A 22459-nucleotide genomic window follows, 5' to 3' on the forward strand; every position below is an offset into this window, starting at 1 on the left:
GTTAAATCTGCAGTAGTGTTAACATCACGGTAACTCTAGATTATTATCAATAACGACACATCATAGCACCATGCTTAGTGAAGGTACTGGTAGTAACCCCCTGTAGTGCATTAAATCTGATGTTCAGTGATAACTCTACACTCTATCTAATGATTTTCTATCCACTAATAGCTACTATACACTATCGAGTGCACTACACAGTATGTTCAGTGTGCTGCCAGTAAGGGCCAGTGTGCTGCCAGTTACTGGCCTCCACAAGTCCAATAATCCAGCATTACTAGCCTCTACACCCTATCTAGTGCACTATATGTCAATATGTAAACCATTGCATGCCTGTACACCCCAACTACCCTAATTAATGCACTAAATATCCCATAAGCCAAAATTGCTGACCTCTACCCCTTAACTAGTGTACCAGTTCACTAGACCACCCATAATTGCCTATACACACTATCTAGTACTGTATACACACCAAGTAGTTAATGGGCTCCACAATTTAACTAGTGTCCTACATATCCAATAGTATTGCATCCCAATCTATATTACTACGGCACTCATAAGGAACCTTTTAATGAAGCCTACACAATAACTTGTGCACAAGTCTGGAAGTAATGCCCTAAACATCCTTCCTAGTGTAGTATCAGATAGGCTGCTCAGTGGTGTCTACACACTATCTAGTGCGCTGTATCTTATAGAGAGCAATTACAGACCTCTACACCATAATGTGTAATAAAAATGTCTAAGCCTACAACACCTACACCCTGTGAAATACACCATGTCTAACAGGGATTTTATAACAGCCCCTACACCCTATATAGTGCACTCTGTGTCTAATAGGAAGTTGATATCTAGTAGTGTATCAGTTTAATCTCTGAAATCACTGATATGGTTCAGAGTCTTTGATCTGTCTTCCTTCTGCTGTGCCTCACTCGATGTCCTGCTGTGTCTCACTGCCTGTCTCTCTCTGTTTTACACTCCTCCACCCTCTTACCTCTCGGATCTGCTCTTCTTTACAGAGATAAAACTCATCACAATTCGCAACGCAGCACCGTAAAAGGGCCGCATGTTCGAGCAGGAGTTTAGCCATAGGGTGCGTCATGGTGTTATAATCAGACGTAATGATGCTGCACGGTGATCTTTACACCATCACTGTAACTGTGGAGCTCAGAGCAGTCCAAAATGGTTTCAAATACTGAATAAAACTGTGTCACTTACAGATGTGTAGCATAACATTAGATTGGATTTGACTGGATATCATTACGGCTCAGTGGATATGGTAGATTTAAATAAATGAACAAGATATAGTAAATATAATGGAAAAACACAACTTAATTATCAAATAAATAATTTAACTAAAAGTTAAATAAAAGAACTGAGACGTTAAAATTATCTAATGATTTTAAAGTAAAATAATGATTTTAAAATAAAAAGATTCCTGAATTAAAATTTAAAGAAAATAATAATAAATAATTTTAGTCATGTAAAAATAATGCCCAGGCAAAAATAAATTGAAATACATTTACAAATAAACAAATGTACTTAATGGCTAAATAATTTAATACACTTAAATGTTGAATAATTTAATCATATAAATGTACAGGATTTGCGTACAATTATTTTTGTTTCTTAAAAAAATGTATAAATAAATAAATATATTTAAATAATTAACAAATGAGTGATTTTATCATGTAAATATGCCACAATAAAATAGTTTTATTTATAAAATAAACCTATAAATAAATGAAAGTGTTTAAATGACAAATTCAAACATAATAAATTGTTAATCAGGCAAATAACTGTACAGGTTAGAGTACAGCAAATATTTTTTAATATACTGTACATTTACAGATAAACTAATCCTTTAAAAAGGTAAATAATTTACAAAGAAATTATTTTATAAATTTAGCATGGAGAATTATCATGATACATGATTATTTATAAAATTGTTAAATAAATAAATAAATAAATAAATAACAAAAAAGGGAAAATTTGAAGAAACTTTACGACGAATTTTCGAAAATAAAACCCTGAGTCAGATCTCAGTGACTCACTCAGCGCTGATCTGTGCTAATGATGAGCATGAGCTCGACTCCCTGCTGTTCTTATCACACTCAGGAATCTGTGAAGCTTCAGTGCTCTAGCTTTATTCACTGCCCTGATCACAGATTAATGCAGAAACACAACTTTAAACACAAACCAGAGATGTTGTGGGTGAAATATATCAGAGAAATTACATCAGAACCATCCATCCTGCATCATCTGTAGCAGTTAGCCTATATGGGGTCACGGGTCAAGGTGAGGACACTCAGGATGGGGTGCCAAAACATATCAGGGCAGAATCTCTCTCTCTCTCACACACACACACACACACACACACACACTGGACAACACTACAGGGGGGGAAACCAGAGACCCCAGCTCAAACCCCTTAAAGCACTGGGAAAACGTGCAAAGACTAAGAGTAAAAATTCAGAATATATTTTCAGTTTTAAATATCGGCTTTTTATTTTCATTTTTTGTATGCAGAATAAACATTGATGACCACATTCATTACCCTTTTTAAAATTATTTTTGTATTAATTTAAATTTATATATTTTTCATTTAATTTAGCTTTTTTCCCCCAAAAAGATTTTTCAAAACGATTTCTACAAATAAAAAAAACGTAAAAAAAAAAAAAATCAGTGATTTCATTTTTATTTAAAACAGTAAAGTCCACTTTATTCATAAATTTTAAAAATGAGTTTTTATGTATTATGTATGGAATTGTTCTTTATATTTAAACCACATTCTATGTATTTATTACTGGTTAACGTATTAGAGAAACGTAGTTTACGTTTTCAGATACATTTAATTTATTTTTTGTTACAGTCCACATTATTATACATGTTGTTATTGTTTGGTTTCCCACAGCAGATCATTTGGTCCGCATGCTTTGATTTACCCCGGATGCCCTTCCTGACACAACCCTCCCATTTTATCCGGACTTGGGACCGGCACTGAGTTAACTCTTCAGTGGCTGGGTTATCTCCCTGCCTGGGAATCGAACCTCAGCCACAGCAATGAGCGCATAGGATCCTGCTGCTGGACCACCAGGAGGCTACATGAACATTAAAAAACAACACAGTGAGACAGTTTGCAATGACAGGAGATGTAACAGGAGTGTATTTGTTCACATTGGAGTAGTGAGCTTTACAGTGCATTGGCTTAGTTTTTATCTGTTTATAGGTACATTTCATGGTTGCTGCAGGTTGCGCTGAGAAAATGTCATGACGATTACACAGACTACAAGATTACTGCATGAGAGAGGTGCAAATTAGGTAAGTGACACAGATCAGGTAAACAATCTGTAAATCTGTAAATCCTCTCTGCCTCCAACATTCTCCTACCAATATACTCACTCTCCCTCCTCTAAACATGTCCAAACCATCTTAATCTGTGTACCATCATCTTAATATGTGTACCTACAGTTAAAACCTAGAAATCCTGCAATACAAACTTTTATCATAATATAAAAGGCATAATGTTTAAAAACAAGTTTTGTACTAAAAGAGTGAGATTTCGAACCTTGTCATAACCTCATTACGACATATAAAAACTATTACTAAAGCTAGACTGTTTCCTTAAAAAAAACACAGAGAGCTGGGAAGTGTAATGAATTGTGCACAGATCAGGTAGGAGATGCAGTTTGGGTAACCACAGCCAGTCTAAACTATGACGAGATGTCATAGTTTAGATGAGAACGAGGTAGATCTGTTTATTTATTTAGTTTGCCCTATGTACAGAAACAGGTGAAATAAATTGAGAGAAAGGGTAGCAAGGTTTAGCATGCTAGTGGAACATTCACAGACTGACGGTATTACTTAGTACCGGATTTTATTACATTTCTGTCGATGGAAAAACGTTGTTTACAACTGATAGATTGTGGGCGGAGCTTCTGAGGCTCTAAGTTAGGAACTTATCTCGGAAACTGGAAGTCTTTCCTCTGTGTTCAAGCTACAAAGTGGGAAAATCTGCATTATCTTCAGTTAGCAATAAGCTAGCATGCTAACTGTAACGAGTGATGCATTTTGAGTGAACTGTTAGAGTTAAAGTACAGTAAGAGTTTATACAGTAAGTGTCCATACAGTGTTACTCATCTAAAGGTATGAAGAGCTACGTTTTAATTTGACGTCACTTGCTGGACTCGGGGTTTACGGGTTTTTCCAAATCAGAAATTCCAAGTTGACCCGTCATCAAATGCATTAATAATAAAAACAGTGACTAAACTGGCCTTAACACCCACACACACTCACACACACACACACACACACACCTCTGGTCAGACACTCTCCTGAGCTCGGCGATACTCATACACACTCCCTCTCTCAGCGAACGCTCGGGTTAAACAGTGCCGCTTAGAGGATGAGGGCTGCTTCTCCTCCTCTTCCTCCTCTTCCTTTTTACCATAACCTCCTCCTCCGGGGGTATGGAGAACAAACCTGTCCTGTAGGGGGAGTGAGAGAGTGTGTTTAGGAGTGCATATTCATACTCTATACACACACACACACACACACACACACACACAGGTCGTACCCCAGGCTGGAGGCTGACCGAGGTCTTTGCTCCCAGGTTTAACACTCGTCCATCAGCTCGCTGTAGCAGATTCAGTCCAGCTGATCCACTCTGTCCTCCTGACACACACACACACACACACGTAAATATGCATTTGTAGGTGTTTCATTAAGTGTGTGTTTAGTGCAACAAGTATATGAGCTTTGTGTTTAACAAGACAAATATTTAATGAAGTGTGTGTTTACTAAGGCAGGGGTTTAATTAGGAGTGTGTTTACTGAGGCAGGGGTTTAATTAGGAGTGTGTTTACTGAGGCAGGTGTTTATGGCAGCAGGTGTTTAATTAGTGTGATTACTGAGGCAGCTGTTTAATTAGGAGTGTTTTTAATTAGAGAGTGTTTACTGAGGCAGGTGTTTAATTAGGAGTGTTTTTAATTAGAGAGTGTTTACTGAGGCAGGTGTTTAATTAGGAGTGTTTTTAATCAGAGAGTGTTTACTGAGGCAGGTGTTTAATTAGGAGTGTTTTTAATCAGAGAGTGTTTACTGAGGCAGGTGTTTAATTAGGAGTGTGTTTACTGAGGCAGGTGTTTAATTAGGAGTGTGTTTACTGAGGCAGGTGTTTATGGCAGCAGGTGTTTAATTAGTGTGATTACTGAGGCAGCTGTTTAATTAGGAGTGTTTTTAATTAGAGAGTGTTTACTGAGGCAGGTGTTTAATTAGGAGTGTTTTTAATTAGAGAGTGTTTACTGAGGCAGGTGTTTAATTAGGAGTGTTTTTATTTAGAGAGTGTTTACTGAGGCAGGTGTTTATGGCAGCAGGTGTTTAATTAGTGTGATTACTGAGGCAGCTGTTTAATTAGGAGTGTTTTTAATTAGAGAGTGTTTACTGAGGCAGGTGTTTAATTAGGAGTGTTTTTAATCAGAGAGTGTTTACTGAGGCAGGTGTTTAATTAGGAGTGTTTTTAATCAGAGAGTGTTTACTGAGGCAGGTGTTTAATTAGGAGTGTGTTTACTGAGGCAGGTGTTTAATTAGGAGTGTGTTTACTGAGGCAGAGGTTTAATTAGGAGTGTGTTTACTGAGGCAGAGGTTTAATTAGAGTGTGTTTACTGAGGTAGGTGTTTAATTAGAGAGTGTTTACTGAGGTAGGTGTTTAATTAAAGAGTGTTTACTGAGGCAGATGTTTAATTAGAGTGTGTTTACTGAGGCAGGTATTTAATTAGAGAGTGTTTACTGAGGCAGATGTTTAATTAGAGAGTATTTACTGAGGCAGGTGTTTAATTAGGAGTGTGTTTACTGAGGCAGATGTTTAATTAGAGTTTACTGAGGCAGGTGTTTAATTAGGAGTGTGTTTACTGAGGCAGGTGTTTAATTAGGAGTGTGTTTACTGAGGCAGATGTTTAATTAGAGTGTGTTTACTGAGGCAGGTGTTTAATTAGAGAGTGTTTACTGAGGCAGATGTTTAATTAGAGAGTATTTACTGAGGCAGGTGTTTAATTAGGAGTGTGTTTATTGAGGCAGATGTTTAATTAGAGAGTGTTTACTGAGGCAGGTGTTTAATTAGAGAGTATTTACTGAGGCAGGTGTTTAATTAGGAGTGTGTTTACTGAGGCAGATGTTTAATTAGAGTGTGTTTACTGAGGCAGGTGTTTAATTAGAGAGTGTTTACTGAGGCAGGTGTTTAATTAGAGAGTGTTTACTAAGGCAGGTGTTTAATTAGAGTGTTTACTGAGGCAGATGTTTAATTATAGAGTATTTACTGAGGCAGGTGTTTAATTAGGAGTGTGTTTACTGAGGCAGATGTTTAATTAGAGTGTGTTTACTGAGGCAGGTATTTAATTAGAGAGTGTTTACTGAGGAAGATGTTTAATTAGAGAGTATTTACTGAGGCAGGTGTTTAATTAGGAGTGTGTTTACTGAGGCAGATGTTTAATTAGGAGTGTGTTTACTGAGGCAGGTGTTTAATTAGGAGTGTGTTTACTGAGGCAGGTGTTTAATTAGGAGTGTGTTTACTGAGGCAGATGTTTAATTAGAGAGTATTTACTGAGGCAGGTGTTTAATTAGAGAGTATTTACTGAGGCAGGTGTTTAATTAGAGAGTATTTACTGAGGCAGATGTTGAATTAGAGAGTGTTTACTGAGGCAGGTGTTTAATTAGGAGTGTGTTTACTGAGGCAGATGTTTAATTAGAGAGTATTTACTGAGGCAGGTGTTTAATTAGAGAGTATTTACTGAGGCAGGTGTTTAATTAGAGAGTATTTACTGAGGCAGGTGTTTAATTAGAGAGTGTTTACTGAGGCAGATGTTTAATTAGAGAGTATTTACTGAGGCAGGTGTTTAATTAGAGAGTATTTACTGAGGCAGATGTTGAATTAGAGAGTGTTTACTGAGGCAGGTGTTTAATTAGGAGTGTGTTTACTGAGGCAGGTGTTTAATTTGAGAGTATTTACTGAGGCAGGTGTTTAATTAGAGAGTATTTACTGAGGCAGGTGTTTAATTAGGAGTGTGTTTACTGAGGCAGGTGTTTAATTAGAGAGTATTTACTGAGGCAGGTGTTTAATTAGAGAGTATTTACTGAGGCAGGTGTTTAACGCAGCAGGTTATTACCCTGCAGACCGTATGGCTGTGTGGAGCGTCTCTCCGTCAGCACTGACAGAATCACTTCGTCTCTGAAGAGAAGCTTCCGGATCAGACCATCACCACCATCATACCGACCCCCACCTCCAGATCCGGCTCGCAGAGAGAACTGCTCCAACACCACTGGATACCTGAGAGAGAGAGAGAGAGAGAGAGAGAGAAAGGATATCATTTAATATGCAAACACTTGGCTAGCCTGCTGCAATAACTAGTGATCTGTTGAAACACAGGCGCTGCATGTGTGTGTTTGTTTATGAGAATCACCTCTTCTCCAGAATCTCAGGATCGGTGATGCGTGTGTTGGTCATGTGACTGTGGACTCCACTCCGCCCATTCCAGCCTGGCCCCGCCCCTGCTCCTCCCCCGACTGTTTCATAGTAGCCGCACTTCTCATTGCCGAATGTGATGTTGTTCATGCAGCCCTTTGGAAAAAAACATGCCTTAGTGTGTGTGTGTGTGTGTGTGTGTGTGTGTAACATGCGCTGTATCATGCTCACTAATGCTGTGCTCACTAACCAAGTTCAAATGCTCACTAACCTGTGATGCAGCACACACTTCAAACGCTCGGAAGATGACGTCCACTACTCGCTGTGATGTCAGCACGTTTCCTCCGACCACTGCGGCATTCTGGGAAGGCTGCAGGATGGAGCCAGCAGGGATGATCACGTTGATGGGGGTCAGACAGCCCTGCAGAGAAAACACACACACAAAATGTGAGTGACAACCGGACAATCTAAACATCTGTGTGTGTGTGTGTGTGTGTGTGTATACCTGATTGAGAGGGATGTTCTGTCCCACCATGCAGCGGAGGCAGTAAATGAGAGCGGAGAGAGTGATGGCTCGAGGAGCATTACAGTTACCCCACACCTCAGGACCTGAACCTGAGAAATCAAACACAGCACTGCCCTGTACACACACACACAGACACACAGAAAAAGTGTGTTTAAGTTGTATAAGTGAAATCAGCTAACTCTAAGTGCATCAATAAACATAAGTGAATGTATATTGTCTATATTGTGTGTGTGTGTGTGTGTGTGTGTGAGAGAGAGATACCTCTTGTTCATTTATCTGAACTCTTAGTTTAATCGGTGTTCCATCATCCATTTGATCTTCAGCTTCCACATCTAACGAGCCGCTTTGCTCACGCCGTTGACGTGCAAACTCTCTCAACATGTCTCTGACAGCCAGTTCTGCATTACTCTACACACACAGCGTAATGTTACACCTTGACAGTTCTGTTTTAATTATACTGCTTACATACAATTGCATACACAAAAATGCACATATACACACAAATACACACACACACACACACACACACGCACACCTGAATGTAGCCCATGTATGCCTGCACCACGTCCAGTCCGTAGGTGTCAATCAGTTCCCCCACCAGATGACTCCCTCTCTGATTGGCTGCCACCTGAGCTCTCAGGTCTGACAGGTTGTCATGGAGATTACGCGTCCCAGAGCATCCTGGGTAATGAGCAGGAGCTAGGAGAGCCTCAGTCACCGCTGAAACATGGAAGAAAACAAAAATTGTAAAAATGTCACTTTCCAGACATGGGATCATAAAGCGTAAAAAAGCCACAAGAGCTACAAGACAGACAGCTAACCCTGCTCCTGGAAGACTCCCTCAGTGACAAGTTTGAAGGAGGTGAAGAGCGCCCCCTCCTGCTGGAGACAGGTGGAATGAGGGGGCATAGACCCTGGAGTGATGCCCCCAATATCAGCGTGATGCCCTCTGCTGGCCACGAAAAACACCGGGCCACTCACACCCTCACGGAACACCTACACACAAAGAGAGACACAAAAATCTGTTCAGCATCTTTTGATCAGTCAAGACGTTTCAGTGATTAAAACAGCCATCAGTAACATGAGCTAAAAGTCTCTCCATGGCATCATTTTCTAATAATAAGCATATTTGTGCATATCAGACTGTGATAGGCTTTATCTGATTTTCTGAGCCCACAGGTAACTCCGCCCTCTGGATCAGATGATTTTCATACTGAAGTAGAGTGAATGTCTCTGTTATAATCCTGTATAATTAAAATTCCCTCTAAGATTAATTATATATTAATTAATAATGACACAAACACACACACACACACAGTTGTGTGTACCGGTGTGATGACGGTGAGGTCGGGCAGGTGGCTTCCTCCAGCACACGGGTGATTACTCAGTATCACATCTCCCTCCTTCAGAGTGCTGCCTATCGTCTTCAACTGAGAGAGAGAGAGAGAGAGAGAGAGACAGACAGATAGACAAATAGACAGACAGAGAGAGAAACAATGGAAGAAAGAAAAACAAACATTCAAACAGAGACAAAAGAGAGAGAGAGAGAGAGAGAGAGAGAAACAGACAAAGACGCACACAAAATGAGATAAAAAGACACAAAGAGAGTGAGAGAAATAAAGAGAGAGAGAGAGAGAGAGAAAGAAAGAAAGAAAGAAAGAAAGACAGAAAGCAAGACAGACTGCAGTGTGAGAACTCTTCATTTAATTCTCATCAACCGTTTGTGTGTGTGTGTGTGTACTGTATACACACCTGGTACTGCACGGTCTCCTGCATGGCTCCCAGGTGCACAGGAATGTGAGGAGCGTTCGACACCAGACCTCCATCAGGCCCAAACACAGCGCAGGAGAAATCCAGCCGCTCCTTTATGTTGGTAGAAATGGAGGTCCTCTGTAGGACACGGCCCATCTGCTCTGTGTGTAAAAATACAAAGAATGAGAGAGAGAGTATTTACAATAACAATAACATCATCACACACAGTGTTTTGCTCCTTATGTGAACTCATTTCTATTAAAAACTTCTTACCTGCTATACTCATGAAGCGATGAGAGAAGATGGATAGCTGCACTGCGTTCAGTTCTGTCCCCAGGACACACTTGCTGTCAGTTCCCACGGCGATACACACGTCTCCGCTCGGGGTCAGACAGGCTGAACAGCCTGGTTCCACCAGGATAGTGCTGGAAAATGACTGGTCAGTTAATCGAGTTTGAGCGCTGCTGTGGTGTGGACTGAAAGATCAGAGATTTAAACACACCTGTTCTTGTCGATGATGATCGCTGGGCCGTCGATGTTGTGATCACATGACAGATCCTCCCACAGGAACACGCTCGTGTCCAGATATCGGTCCTCGAAGTAGCACTTGGTCATCTGAGTGAGGAAAAATCAACAAACCAGCATAGATATAATGAAACGCTTATCTCCAAGACAAACAGCTCTCAAGTTTTCCAGGAAACTGGCATAAGGTCTGCTGGAGTTATGATTCATCCACACTAGAAAAAGGTGAATATGAACTCTCAGTACTCTCAGTGAAGTTTCAGTGACAGATTATTCTGTTCACTGTGTGTTTGTTGGGTTTATTTTAGCGTTGAAGGTTTATTTTTTTCACCTGTGTCACTTTTGGTGGCTGACTTCCTGTCTGAGCCGTGGCCGTTGTCCTGATTCCAGATTTTCCTGATCCACGAACACGAATGTCGTCCACCATTATGGGTCTGTCAGCGATGGTGAAGCCAAACTCCTTCATGTAGCTGTTCAGGGTATAAAAAACACAAAGTTATCAAGCTAGTATAGATATAGAAATTAAACAATGAGAACTACAACTGGAGCGCTACTGAATAAGATAAAACTTGTGAGGTGTGTGAGGTGAGGTCTGGACGATGAGACGCCATGCTACAGGGTGTGTTACCGTGCGGTGAAGGCGGTACGGAAGTCTCCGGAACAGCAGGACTGAGTGTGAGCCGGTGCATCACTGGCACTGATCATGAGAGCGCAGTCTGTTCCCTTGTAACGCATGTGCAGGAAAACCTCCATAGTGATCTGAGAACTGTCCAACATGGCGCAGGTGAACACTCAACACTGCAGACTGCTCAGTATCATCTACACAACATTAATCCAGCCTTACTGTACTGTACACACTGCAGGTTACACCACCATCTGCAAACACACTAAACCTCATATATATTTATTTACATCTCATACATGCTATCTCATTCTTAGAGAATGCTACATTATTAACGCCAATTCATTTTTCTATGAAATTTCCATGTGTGTGTGTGTGTGTGTGTGTTGGTACCTGCTGAATCCCCGTTTTTGCAGTGTGTCATGGCAGCGCTGTGAGAGTTGCTGGATCCGTGAGTCAAGCTCTGAATAATAGTGTGTGTTATACTGCAGAGAACACGGCTCCTGAATCTCCTCTACAACATCCGCTAGAGCCAAACCATATGCTGATAACACACCGCTGTACCTACAGAGAGAGAGAAAGACAGTGTGTGTGTTTTGGGGTGTAATATGAATATGGATGTTTCCAAACAGTTGAGACATTAAATTTGACACCAATCACGTAAGACACAACATGGAGGTGGTACTTGTGTATGTAGACGGTTTTCATGCCCAGTGTTCGTGCGATGGCACATGCGTGCTGCCCGCCTGCTCCCCCGAAACACGCCAGCGCATGCTGAGACGTATCGTGGCCTTTCGCCTGCGAAAAGAGAATACTGTTGTTACATGGACTGCTCTTCTGATGTTTTTACCCACTGAACCTGTTGCAGCCTGAAGATTCTCCACAAGGGGGAGCTTCTATAGCAGAGAGTAGCATACAAATACTGTATATAACGTACAAATACCAATAGAAATACAACAATCGTCCACTAGGAGGTGCTACATAGCACAATTGACTAAAGATGACATTATTAGAGAAGCAGTTCCAATAAATTGTACCTGTGTCAGTGCTCTGATTGGTCGACACATTGCTTCATTAGCAACTCTGATGAATCCCATGGCGACCTCCTCCACGCTCATTTCTGATTTGCCATATTTTGAAATGTCACTATTTATGTGATTGTCTCCATCGCATTGTGATTGACTGGCTGACAGGAAGTGGTTGATCTCTTTGGTAAGCTTCTGGAAATGGCTCATGGTTTCATCTATGGAGAGAGGCTCGTTCTCTCCAGGACCAAAGATGTGAGGGAAGAATGAAGGAAGCAGACGGCCAAGGGCTAAATTAGCATCCGTGACTGTGAGAGGACCCCCTGTAGGGCAAAATAATACATTACACTGAATTACTGCACAAAAGAGCTAAAGGGTTCAAATCAACATGTTCTCCTGAACATGGCCTGGAGGAACTGGTCTGGGTCTAAAAGTTTGGTTGAGGGACTGGGGACATGGATTTGTTCTTCAAAAACTAGCCTTGTTCTTCACTTGAGTTTTAAGAAATGTCTGATATGGGTTATGCATCTTAGGAGGCTGGTCTTAGTCTTGTTTGTGTTTTGAAAAACTGGTCTTCTTGTGAGTTGCGAGAGTTTGGGCATGGGGTTTGGTCTCGGTCAGGTTTTTGGTCTTGAGGGTCTGGTCTTTGTTGACCTAGTCTTGTTAAAGATTCTGTGGGACCGGTCTTGATCTGGTCTTAAGGGACAAGTTTTGGTCTCCTTTTGGGACTTGAGGGACCTGGCAAGGTGATCTAGGGTTTATTTTGGTTCCTTATGGACTAATCTTGGTCTTGCTTTGTTCTTTGACTGCTGATCCTGCTCTTTGTCTTGAGGAACTGGTCTTGTTTTGGGTCTAGCCTTTTTTAGTCTTTTGTTCTTGAATTTTCGTACTTGGAGCAGGGAGTCGTCTTGGTTTTGTTTGGGGTCTTTCTAAGGCCTTCTGAGAGTTGAAGGAAAGGCTTTGGTCTTACAGTGTCTTATCTTTCTTTTTTTTTGTCTTGGTCAGAGTTGTGGTCTGGATCTTTGTGGCCTGGTCTTAGTTTTGAGCATCTGTGCCTTTATCTGTGCCTGATTGTTATGATCTGAATCGTGAACGTCTGGTTCATGTCTCCTCAAAACACATTTTTTGGGGTATGTGTCTTGTGAATCATGTTCTTTAATTGGGTCGACAGGAGTTCTAGTCTTGGACTGAATCTGAATCTGGTTTAGGTACTGGTACGCTTTATTCTTTATTTTGGGCATTGAATCTTAGAGGCACTGGAGTAAACTGTGGGGACATTGTTCTTGAGGGCCTGAGTTTGATCTGGGTGATCTATCTAATCTTGTTCTTGAGGATCTGGTCTTGCTCTGGGTCTTTGTCAGGGCTTTCTGGACCAAAGCAAATCCTGGGTGCATTTTGTTTTAACATAATTACTTGTTATGATAAGCAACAATGGACCTTCAATTGAATGCAAGTGTTTTCTAAAGTGATCCATCCACATATTAGAGCAAGCACCAAAACATAAATATCATTTTAATAGAATAAAGCAGTTTATATTATATTTAGTGAGAAAACATAAAGGGGGATGATGGAACAAGTAAAGACATAGGCAAGGCACAAATACAGAGAAATACATCAGAAAGAGCTAAAGAGCTAAAGCTAAAGACCTGGAAAGAAATGAGGAAAAATATTTATTTAAGGTCATGGTTATACTGTGGCTCACTGACCTTTCCGATAACAAGCTGGACCAGGATGAGCGCCGGCTGACTCGGGACCAACAACAAACATCCCAGACCTACAGAATTGTAAACATACTCAAAGATAAAAAAAAAAAAAAAACAGTAGGGTCCAAGCTCTGCGTACATTCCTACGTGATACAATTTCAGTAAAATATTTCTAAAGCATTTTTTTCTGAAGTCTAACTTGAAACTTGTCTTTGTGGATGTTTTAATTTCAGCTTGAACACTGATATGCTGTTCTATCTGTTACTCTTAAACAAGAATTTGTTATTGAAATGGCGTGGGTTCAGGACAGAGGAAGATCTCTGGCCTAGAAAAGAAAAGAATGTTTCACCAGGACTAGTTTTAGTTTTAAGCATGAACATGATTAAAGAGTTCAGGCATTAATGTTTCACATCCTCATTGCTTTAGGTTTACTGTGTGGACTGCTAACAATGTTTTACAGGAGGGTCATGTAACTACACTGACCCCAGTATGAAAAATCTTGGTTCTAAGGTAAAAGAGGCTACAGTTGATGGGAAAGGTTGAAATACTAGGTGTGTGTGTGGGTGTGGGTGTTAGCTGCCTGAAGAAAAGTCGAGAGCCTCCTCCCGCTGCAACGGTGTTGATGTCCAGCTGAGGTGCCTGCAACGTGACCCCAGCTGTTGTGGACTCAAAAACGTGTTCATACTGGCCAGCATAGCGACTCACATCTGTCGAGGTACCTACACACACACACACACACACACAAAATAACACACAAAGCATTCAACTCATAGCACTGTCCATTCTCTTAATTTCCTTCTGTCCCATTGTCCACACCCACTGAAAACATAAACATGTAGTAAAAAGAAACAGAATCTCAAAACAAACAGCTTTATCCTGGTAAACCAGTGTCTCAAAGCTAACAGCAGGGTTTTACCTGCACTTGGATAATTCATACTTTTATGATTTTTATAAAACTCTAACATCTTGTCCTAAGTTTACCTGGACTACATGAAACAAAGGCAGATCCTTCCATCTGGCAAAAAATTTAAGAAATTGGACAAAGAACTCTCGAATACTGACCAAAACCATATGCTGGTTACTTCAGAATTTAAGATTACTACAAAGTTATACACCATATTGCCAAAAGTTTTGGGACTCCCCTCCAAATCATTGAATTCAGGTGTTGTTTTTCAGGGGTTGGACTCGGCCCCTTAGTCCCAATGAAAGGAACTCTTAATGCTTCAGCTTCATACCAAGACATTTTGGATAATTTCATGCTCCCAACTTTGTGGGAACAGTTTGGGGATTTCCTGTTCCAACATGACTGCACACCAGTGCACAAAGCAAAGTCCATAAAGACATGGATGAGTGAGTTTGGTGTGGAGGAACCTGACTGGCCTGCACAAAGTCCTGACCTCAACCCGATAGAATACTTTTGAATTATGAATTAGAGCGGAGACTGCGAGCCAGGCCTTTTCATCCAACATCAGTACCTGACCTCACAAATATGCCTCTAGAGGAACGGTCAAAATTTTCCATAAACACTCTCCTAAACCTTGTGGAAAGCCTTCTCAGAAGAGTTGAAGCTGTTATAGTTGCAAAGGGAGGAACAACTCCATATTACATTCATGTGCATGTAAAGGCAGACATCCCAAAACCTTTGGCAATATAGTGTATTTAAATTTAAATACTTACTTTTAAATACTTTAAATACGGAAATTTGTCAAGAATTTGGAACAACTGCATCAAAACTAGTACCTCCAATTAAACACTACTACAAAATGTTGAATAACTGCTGAAAAAGTTGCGGAATGTTGATGATTATTATCACAACGGAGGAACTTTATAAAATGTTACAATATTTAATACTTAAGGCTAAGTCTTAAGAACAGGAAATATTATAGAATGACGTAATGTTTTGCCCTCATAACTGGAAAAACAGATTACTTAATCACCTGACTGTGCTCCTAGAAAACTGTATGTCAGCTACTGCAAAATTGAAAATAAACTATCCAAATATGCTAAAATGTAAACTTCTCAACCTTTGGAACTTCATGTAATAAGTCAGGAATCTTGTATGACTACTTGAGAACGGAATCAATCATCTACAACATAAGCAAAACATTAAGACTACTGTGAAATTTAGAGGATTGGGAGGTTCCTGGAAATTGGACCAAGAAATGAGAACATGAGCTTGGATAAGACTGGATGTTGGCTGCTTCAAAATTTAAGATTTACAAGTTAAATCTTATGGTAAAGTAGTGAAATACTGCTAAAACCTTTAAAGACTATTAAAACAGAGGGAAACTATGATATCAATCAAAAGTAAGCTGGATATTTAAGAAATTCTTTAAAACTAGAAATTTGTTCAAGATGACTATTTCATTGTTGACAAATCTCTCTGAAACTGTGCGAATTTTGAAGATGACTACCTGTAAACCCGGAAGGACTTTAATTATGGCACTTAAATTAAAAGCCCCCCCCCCACAAAAAAAATAAAACAAAATAAATAAAAAAAACTAGTCAGTATCTGGTGTGACCACCATTTGCCTCACGCGGTGCAACACATCTCCTTCGCATAGAGTTGATCAGGTTGTTGATTGTGGCCTGTGGAATGTTGGTCCACTCCTCTTCAATGGCTGTGCGAAGTTGCTGGGTATTGTCAGGAACTGGAACACGCTGTCGTATACGCCGATCCAGAGCATCCCAAACATGCTCAATGGGTGACATGTCCGGTGAGTTTGCTGGCCATGCAAGAACTGGGATGTTTTCAGCTTCCAGGAATTGTGTACAGATCCTTGCAACATGGGGCCGTGCATTGTCATGCTGCAACATGAGGTGATGGTCGTGGATGAATGGCACAACAATGGGCCTCAGGATCTCGTAACGGTATCTCTGTGCATTCAAAATGTCATCAATAAAATGCACCTGTGTTCATTGTGCATAACATACTCCTGCCCATACCATAACCCCACCGCCACCATGGGCCACTTGATCCACAATGATCCATCAACAAACCGCTCACCCACACGACACCATACACGCTGTCTGCCAGCTGCCCTGTACAGTGAAAACCGGGATTCATCCGTGAAGAGAACACCTCTCCAAAGTGCCAGACACCATCGAATGTGAGCATTTGCCCACTCAAGTCGGTTACGACGACGAACTGCAGTCAGGTCGAGACCCCGATGAGGACGATGAGCATGCAGATGAGCTTCCCTGAGATGGTTTCTGACAGTTTGTGCAGAAATTCTTTGGTTATGCAAACCGATTGTTGCAGCAGCTGTCCGGGTGGCTGGTCTCAGACGATCTTGGAGGTGAAGATGCTGGATGTGGAGGTCCTGGGCTGGTGTGGTTACACGTGGTCTGCGGTTGTGAGGCCGGTTGGATGTACTGCCAAATTCTCTGAAACGCCTTTGGAGATGGTTTATAGTAGAGAAATGAACATTCAATTCACGGGCAACAGCTCTGGTGGACATTCCTGCAGTCATCATGCCAATTGCACGCTCCCTTAAAACTGGCGACATATGTGGCATTGTGATGTGTGATAAAACTACACATTTTTGAGTGGCCTTTTATTGTGGCCAGACTAAGGCACGCCTGTGCAATAATCATGCTGTCTAATCAGCATCCTGATATGCCACACCTGTGAGGTGGATGGATTACCTCGAAAAGTACCAAACTGAAAGTTGACTGCTGTAAATTCTGTGCTAAAATTTTCATACTTGAAAATCTTGAATTGAGTGTGATGATTAAAGAATAAATTATGAACAGTAAGGGCAAAAAGTGTTTCAATTAAAATGAAACTAAAAGCCAAAAAGAAATGCTTTTTAGAAAAGCAAATTGCTTTTTAGCTTTTTACTTTTTTAATACTGAGAAATGAATCTATAAATTTAGCAAACTCAAGACTCAAGATGACAACATGGAAACCTTGGGGGTAAAGATAAACTACTGCATGTAGTAAAATGGAACAATTCCTGATAATAGAGCAAAGAGGCTTCTTGAAGATGGGAAAAATTTATCAGCATTTCTTTGTCCAACCACTTTCCTTCTTTTCTCACACTCCATCTGTCTCTCTGCGTCTCACCTCCCATATCAAAGCCGATGACGGGTGTGTGGTGTGTGTTGGTGTAAGCGGTGAGGGCGTAACCCACGACTCCTCCAGCTGGGCCGGACAGAACCGCCCGAGAACCGCAGAACTGATCCATAGGAGTCAAACCTCCATCTGACTGCATAAAGAGCACGTCCACGTCCTGTCTCACACACACACACACACACACACACAAAAACATGTCCTTTCACAGTAGATTTCAAGGTACCTGTGTGTTTAAGATAACAAGTACATTAAGCATGAAGATATGAGTCAGTTCTAAAGTTACATCTCACACACACACACTCACGGCGAGTCGTCCCTCGAAGCCAGAGGTGAAGGCGCTGACGTACTGGTGTATTTTAGGTGTTAGGTAGGCATCTACACACACGGTGTAGCCACGAGGCACGGCTCTGATCATTGGCATCACCTCGCTGGATAGAGACACCTGAGTGAAACCGAGCCTCCGAGCCAGAGAGCCCACTGCCTGCTCATGGTCCGGGTACCTGACACACACACACACACACACACACACACATGATAAAATGAACACGGATACAAATTAGTCATTTGGAAAAGGATATTCATGTGTGTATCTCTACATACACACACACACACACTTACATGTACGAGTGCAGCAGGAGCACTGCTAGGCTGGTGATTCCCTGAGAAAGCACAGCTTTCAGATCTTTCTCCACAGAATGCAGGTCCAACTCAGTCCACACCTCCAAAGTCTCACCTGTACTACCTACACACACACACACACACACACACACAGAAATACGAGGCAGCAGCATTAAACCACAGAACTGTTTAATTCTGGATTCTGATTGGTCAAAGGTGTTCTCTCAGAGAAAAGATTACCTTATAAATATTTGACTGTGTGCATTTCTCACACAGAACACAAACACACACACACACAGTGGGAGGGAGCGTCACACAACCGTTTGATACCTTTGACGATCCGCTTAGGTTCTTTGCTCGACAAACGGCAGCCATCTTGCTTCAGGACAACTCTTTCATCCACTTCGATAACCTCTTCGTAAAGCACATCAGGCACTCGCACTTCCTGTGATGCATTAACACACACACACACACACACAGAAATACACATACATAGGTATGGTCTCGTACACACACTTCCAGGTTGAAGAGATCAGATCAAGCCTCTGTGATAATGTGCAGTAGTGTGTGTGTGTGTGTGTGTGTGTGTGTATGCAAATGTATTTACCAAGTCGAAGAGGTCAGGTCGAGCCTGTGTGCCAATGTGCAGTAAGTGTTTGAAGCCATGTGTCACAGCGAGCGCCATCTTTTCTCCCTGTCGCTCCAACAGAGCGTTGGTTGCCACCGTCGTGCCCATGCGAATCCAGCCAATCAGAGACGAGTCCAATGGCTCATCACGGGGAAAACTCTGTCCTGTTTCCTGTAGGAAATCCAACCAGTTTTGTCTCACATTATCTTTCTGTCTCTCTCACTCTTATGCCATCTTCCTCTCTTCCTCCATCTCTCTCTCTCTGTCTCCCTCTCACCTGTTGCAGTATGCGCCGAATGCCCTCTGTAGGAGCGTCTCTGTAGTTCTGCGGGTCGTGAGAGAGAAGCTTCATCACTCGCTCTTTACCATCTGGCAGGCGAGCGAAGACATCAGTGAAGGTTCCACCGCGGTCGATGGCGAAACAGAACTTCCCATCAGAGTCGGCCATGTTGAACTAAGCAAACGAATCAAACGAAAAGAATGAATGAATAAAACCAAACAAAACAACAAACCTTTTCACATCCAGTACTGTCCATGTTCTATAGGCCAGAGATTGAGTGCTTGTGTATTTGATCCAGTAGAAGGTGGAGGTGATATAAACCACAGCCGCGACTGATGAGCAATCCTACCTTAAACTCAAACTAAACAACACAATAAATCTGATGTTTATAGACACACCAATCACACACACCGTTTTCCATAAGCCTGTTGCTTTTTAGCCTTGGAACAAACTGCTACATAAATCTCTCACCTAGAGAACAGGCTAACTATAAAGCATGGTGGTGGTAGCATCATCTTGGCCTGTTGCTGCTCTTTCACCCTCCTTACACCGTCACTGACTTTTACTGGATGCTCTACTCTTGGCAGCGTTGTTCCCAGACTTGTTTTGATAACCCCTTGGTCTTCATGAGGTGTGTTCTTTTACAAACCATTTGCATGTTCTCCCTGTGCTGTAGGGGTTTCCTCTGGGTACTCTGGTTTCCAAAGACGTGTCGTAAGCTGATCACTAAGGTGTGTAAATGGGTTCATGAGTATGTGTGACTGTGCCCTGTGACGAGTTGGTACACCATTCAGGGTGTCCCCTGCCTTGTGCCCCGAGTCCCCTGGAAAAGGCCCCAGGCTCCCCTTGACCCTGTGTTGGATAAGCAATACTGAAAATGGATGGGTGGATGGATGACTCCTGTATTCATTAGAGTACATACAGTATTGTTGGAGGCCAGAGAGGAATCGTTCAAGATGACAGTGGTTTTATATCACCTAAAACAAGAAGAGGAGCTCAGGGAGTGTGTCAGAGCTGCTGTTGCACACACTCAGACACATGTGAGGCAGCTCTTGCTATGTTTCTATCCAGTGGCAGAACAGAACAAATAGAATAGCTGCATAGTGATGCACAGCAATTTCATGCCCTTGTCACTGATAATCTCTCTCAAAGTAATATCAGCAAACACAGGCACTGAACTGGTTCAACAGGATGGCGATTGTCTCTGCTCCTCTTACTCCTCCTACTTACCTCTGTGACAAATCCTGCCTTTGTCTTGAGGGAAAGTACTGTTTGGTGTTGCCCAAATAGCTCTTTCGATTGATTGAAACACCTGCTGGTGTCCCCTGAGCTTGTGCAAGTAAAGTGTAATGCCATATCTCCCTGATGTAGGAGATCCTGTTTGAACCAATGTTCCGCCATTGTTGTTTGGCTTATTACGAAAAAAAAAACAAAACTAAATTACTCCATCATCTTCCAAAAAGTCACAGATTGCTTTACACATAAATCATGCTTACATTCACATATGCTGAGACTTGCAGTGAAAAAGCCACCGGCTCATTGTTAATGTGAGATGCCGATACAGGCGACACCAGTGGACAAGATGTGGGCGTGTCCAGTGACGCAACAAAGTAGAGAAAATTTTAACTTTATGCAAATATGGAGGTAATTAACTACCAATGAGAGTGAAGACAGTAGAGCGCACGTGTTCCGTGGCAGAACACAGACACACACACACACACACTGCTTCTTCTTTATCTCGGATGTTATGATGCAAATATACACTTATGAATTTTATATACAAACACTCTCCCTCCCAGAATGTTCTATTGTAGAGGCAAGAAAAGGAAACCGATCCGGTGCCAAGTGGAATGCTAGGTGCGCAGTTACTATGGCAACCAGCAGTAGGAACGCCTCCTGGCCATTTGTGTGTGAACGTGGCTGGACGGAGGAGCATGTTGAGCAGGAGCATGTTGTGCATGTAAACTATACTGATTTCCCCCAAACTTTAGCATTATGAGCTTCTTTTGTGTACACCCATGATGTAATCTCATTGAAATCTACTTCAGTTACAGGTTTTAGATAAAATATTGGAAATAAATGTATTGTGTTTCTATGTGGAAAACAGATGAAAAGAAAGAGTTCAACATGGAAACCAGTACAGTTTAATAAACTAACTTTATTATGGTATTTTCAGCTTCACCTTTAAGACAGGACAAGAGAATGAACGACCTCAATAATCACCTTCATTGTGTCTCGTATGGCTGAATATCTCATTAATTCTAATCGGGCAAAAACATCCAGATAAAAGCGTTTACATACCGTGCTCACTTAGTTTATATAGCCCAAGTGTCGAATTTAAGCCGAAACAATGTATAATCCCCGTCCTGTGCTCAGATAGCGGCTCTTCCACCACACACACACACACACACACACACACACACACACACGTATAGGGGTCTGCTTTCACACGGGGGAGGGGCTAACTCCAGAAGCGTCATGTGTCACATGCTAAGCCACGCCCCTTAATCGTTAAAGCGGGCGATACATAGGGCACACACGTGCATGCTTCGGTATTAAATAATGCGCGGCATTAATCTGGATTTGTTTAATTACTGATAATTATAATACTTTCATAAAACCAAATCAATATTTGTTACATTATTTGAACTGCATACAACAAATCTTTAAAGATGATGTCTAAACAAAACAACGTTTCCTTTTGACGTACAGTACTTTCTATAGACTATATGTTCTATAGACCAGAAATGTGCTTGAACACTTGTATAGTGTTCACACAGAGTATAGTATATTTTAGATTTTATTTAAACAAAGCAACCTGCTAGTTCATTGGGGAGTTACGTTTATTTATATTATTTCACATCATTAATGCTTAAAAACATTTGAGATCACGAAGACAATTTTATTCCTCTTAGACCACACCAGTTTTCCATACAATTATGCAATTCTCATTTATTAATGAATGGCACAACATACATTTTAACCATTTACCTGTACAGACAGTATTAAAGCTCTACATTAAAAATAAAATATTACAAGACTGTTAGAAAAAAGCCAGTATCATTCAGATTCAAGCAAAAAATAAAAAAAATAAAAAATCATGGCTCAGATATCAGAGATATAATTTTGCTATTGGATCCTCTAACAAGCAAAAATGGATTTGAATTGGGAAAAGAAATGAATTTTTTGAACAGGAAATGTTTACATATAAATAGACTTGGTTGTGTGAATAAGTACAGACCAGGAGCTTCAACCT

General features: G+C 41.1%; 1 protein-coding gene across 5 annotated transcripts; it reads right to left on the bottom strand.

Annotated features, from left to right (window-relative positions):
- Nucleotides 1-2616: 2616 nt before the first annotated feature.
- On the bottom strand, nt 2617-21635 carry oplah (5-oxoprolinase, ATP-hydrolysing). Of its 5 annotated transcripts, none has more exons than XM_058406932.1 (28): nt 21505-21635; nt 19201-19377; nt 18903-19094; nt 18626-18740; nt 18296-18419; nt 17976-18177; nt 17669-17834; nt 14180-14318; nt 13603-13670; nt 11909-12219; nt 11557-11669; nt 11265-11435; nt 10878-11015; nt 10581-10719; nt 10230-10342; nt 10001-10152; nt 9728-9888; nt 9292-9405; nt 8797-8971; nt 8511-8695; nt 8237-8383; nt 7955-8089; nt 7721-7870; nt 7448-7605; nt 7154-7314; nt 4574-4671; nt 4314-4484; nt 2617-3098 (listed from the first exon to the last, which is right to left on the bottom strand). In XM_058406932.1, exons 2-27 carry the CDS (start codon nt 19369-19371, stop codon nt 4320-4322), a joined length of 3963 nt encoding a protein of 1320 aa, XP_058262915.1. In that variant the 5' UTR covers nt 19372-19377; nt 21505-21635; the 3' UTR covers nt 2617-3098; nt 4314-4319. The 5 variants fall into 5 exon arrangements, 4 of the variants coding, with proteins under 4 accessions (XP_058262915.1, XP_058262916.1, XP_058262917.1 ...); XM_058406933.1 differs by having other exon boundaries at nt 2618-3098; nt 17982-18177; XM_058406934.1 differs by having other exon boundaries at nt 2618-3098; nt 9304-9405.
- Between the last annotated feature and the right edge of the window lie 824 nt (nt 21636-22459).

The sequence above is a fragment of the Hemibagrus wyckioides genome, linkage group LG13 (assembly GCF_019097595.1).
Source record: "Hemibagrus wyckioides isolate EC202008001 linkage group LG13, SWU_Hwy_1.0, whole genome shotgun sequence".
NCBI lineage: Eukaryota > Metazoa > Chordata > Actinopteri > Siluriformes > Bagridae > Hemibagrus > Hemibagrus wyckioides.

Coding starts and splice junctions, on each gene's coding strand:
- oplah (XM_058406932.1), bottom strand. CDS start 19,371: ATGGCCGACTCTGATGGGAAGTTCTGTTTCGCCATCGACCGCGGTGGA. Junction 11,016..11,264: donor CAAAAACGGGGATTCAGCAG/GTACCAACACAC, acceptor CATGTTGGACAG/TTCTCAGATCACTATGGAGG. Junction 8,384..8,510: donor CATACATGGGCTACATTCAG/GTGTGCGTGTGT, acceptor CTGTGTGTGTAG/AGTAATGCAGAACTGGCTGT.